This window comes from Miscanthus floridulus, chromosome 13 (assembly GCF_019320115.1).
Source record: "Miscanthus floridulus cultivar M001 chromosome 13, ASM1932011v1, whole genome shotgun sequence".
In the NCBI taxonomy this organism is placed as follows: domain Eukaryota; kingdom Viridiplantae; phylum Streptophyta; class Magnoliopsida; order Poales; family Poaceae; genus Miscanthus; species Miscanthus floridulus.
This window is the reverse complement of record NC_089592.1, coordinates 74,548,476-74,550,906: the sequence shown is the minus strand read 5'-3', so window position 1 is coordinate 74,550,906 and position 2,431 is coordinate 74,548,476. Positions and strand designations below refer to the sequence as shown.

Here is a 2,431-nt window from a genome sequence, read left to right as displayed (position 1 = left end):
AAGTTGATGAAGGTTTTCTTATTGTCTATGGATCAAATGAGCATGCCTATCGTGTCTTCAACAAAACCTCTAGGAGAGTTGAAATAGTGGTAGATGTGACGTTTGATGAATCTAACGGCTCTCAAGTGGAGCAAATTGTGTTGTAGGTAATGAGGAATCACCTTATGAAGCAATCGAGCAATTCACCATTGGTGATATAAGACCATAGGAAGTCAAGGCTACAGAGGTGAAGACTACTCAAGATGTTGCTGTTCAACAATTCACTGACGTACCTGATGCAATAGTGCCGCATTCACCTACAGCAGTGCTGTGCAGCAGCAGTGCCATGCCTCAGAACGGCAGTGTCGCACCTCTACAAATAGCAGTAGCTGATTTTAGTCCAACTCATGGACAAAACCTACAACCAATCTTTGAGCAAGATGATGATGAAGGACCAGCAAATCAGCATGAAGCCATGGATCACCCAAGGCTAAGGCAAACGATACAATGGGATCACCCCATTGATAATATCCTTGGGAGTCTTCAAAAGGGGGTAACAACTCGCTCTCATTTAGCAATTTTTTTGCCAATTTTACCCATTTGTTTCCTCTTTGGAGCCTCTCAAGGTAGATCAAGCACTAGGTGATCTGGATTGGGTGATGGCCATGCAAGAAGAGCTTAACAACTTCGAGAGGAATCAAGTATGGTCCTTGGTGGAAAGACCCAAGAGCAACGTCATTGGAACCAAATGGGTCTTCCAAAACAAGCAAGATGAGAATGGTGTGGTGACAAGGAACAAGGCAAGATTGGTTGCTCAAGGCTTCACTCAAGTAGAGGTCTTGGACTTTGAAGAAACATATGCGCCGGTGTCAAGACTTGAAGCAATCCGGATGCTTCTAGCATATGCCGCTCATCACAACTTGAAGCTATATCAAATGAATATGAAGAGTGCATTTCTCAATGGCTCCATACAAGAACTTGAGCTCCTGCTCCATCACCGCTCGCCACGCCGGATCACCCTGCGCCTCCGCATAGGTGGTCGGCTCACCGGCGTGTGTTAGATGAAGTTGGGTGAACAGCCGCTCTGCCTACTCTAAGGCAGACTGGTCACCGAGGATGTTCGCCATCGTGCGGTACCGTAGAGGCTCATCGTCGTAGTAGGCGTCCAGGCGGTCTTCATTGTCCTCCAGCGGAGTTGCGAACTCGATCTCACACTACAGACTAGCAGGTGAGGTAGGAGATATCGCGCTCGGGGACGAACATGGTGTGGCTGGACCTGCTGCTGGTGGAGTTCCTACGGCCACCGATTAGTCTCTAGTGGTCGGAGTGGGTGCCGACATGGTCCGCTGTGGTGCCGATGTGGTCCGCTGAGAAACTTGAGTGGTCGGCTAGGTTGCCGATGAGCTGCCAACTGCTGCTGATGAGTTGCTGAGCACCCCTGGACTTAGCGATGGCGAGCACAGTGGAGCTGGCGAAGTGGTCGGTGAGGCTGGTGGAGTGGTCAGCGAGGCTGGTGTAGTGGTCAACGAGGCTCCAGCCCATGCATACTCGATGGTGAAGTTGCATAGAGCTGCTGCCGATCCATCATCAGTCGCCTTGTCCCACGCCCAGCCGTGACCTTCGGTGAACCCCCATCGCGCGCCACTCGCAAACGCTGCGTCACCGGGTCAAACACATGATACGCCTTAGCCCCTTCAGCGTAGCCGATGAATATCCCCGGAGAACTACGATCGTCGAGCTTGCCGACATGGCCGAGCTCCTTGACAAATGCCAGGCAGTTGAACACCCGTAGGTAGCCGACCACCGGCTTGTGCCCGTGCCAGGACTCATACATGCGTCTTGCCCTCGAGCACCTTAGTTGGTGAGCAGTTCAGCAGGTGCATGACAGTCATCACAGCCTCACCCTAATAGATCGTCGGCATGCTCCGCTGCTTGAGAAGGGCACGGGCGGTGGCGACCACTGTCTGGTTGCGGCGCTCGATGACACCATTCTACCGCGGAGCATACGGTGCGGAGTAGTGGCGCTGAACCCCCTCGTCGGTGCAGTACACCGCAAACTCAACAGCCATGAACTCGCTGCCATTGTCCATGTGTAGCACCCGAAGTTTGCGGCCGCACTCCTCCGCAGCTACCTAATGGTGCTTGATGGCGTCCGTAGTTGCCACCTTGGTGTCGAGCAGGACCGCCCACATGTAGCAGGACACATCGTCAACAAGGAGGAGGAAGTAGCATCATCCTCTAGGTGTGGCTAGAGTCACTGGTCCGTAGAGGTCGGCGTCCACGAGCTCTAGCTTCTGCTTGACGTGGAAGCTTGCCAGGCGGGGGAAGGAGAGCCACCGCTGCTTGGTGAGGACGCAGGTGTCGTAGAACTGCTCCACATGATCAACGCATGGCATACCCTGCACTATCTCCTTGTTGCTGAGCAGCTTTAGGGCCTCAAAGTTGAGGTGCC

The 2,431-nt window shown here is 53.1% G+C and overlaps 1 protein-coding gene across 1 annotated transcript; it reads left to right on the top strand.

Moving 5' to 3' along the window:
* Positions 1–638: 638 nt before the first annotated feature.
* Positions 639–1,040, top strand: LOC136500038 (uncharacterized mitochondrial protein AtMg00820-like). Its single transcript, XM_066495478.1, has one exon. The coding sequence runs from the start codon at positions 639–641 to the stop codon at positions 1,038–1,040; it is 402 nt and encodes a 133-aa protein (XP_066351575.1).
* Positions 1,041–2,431: the final 1,391 nt, after the last annotated feature.

Coding starts and splice junctions, on each gene's coding strand:
- LOC136500038 (XM_066495478.1), top strand. CDS start 639: ATGGCCATGCAAGAAGAGCTTAACAACTTCGAGAGGAATCAAGTATGG.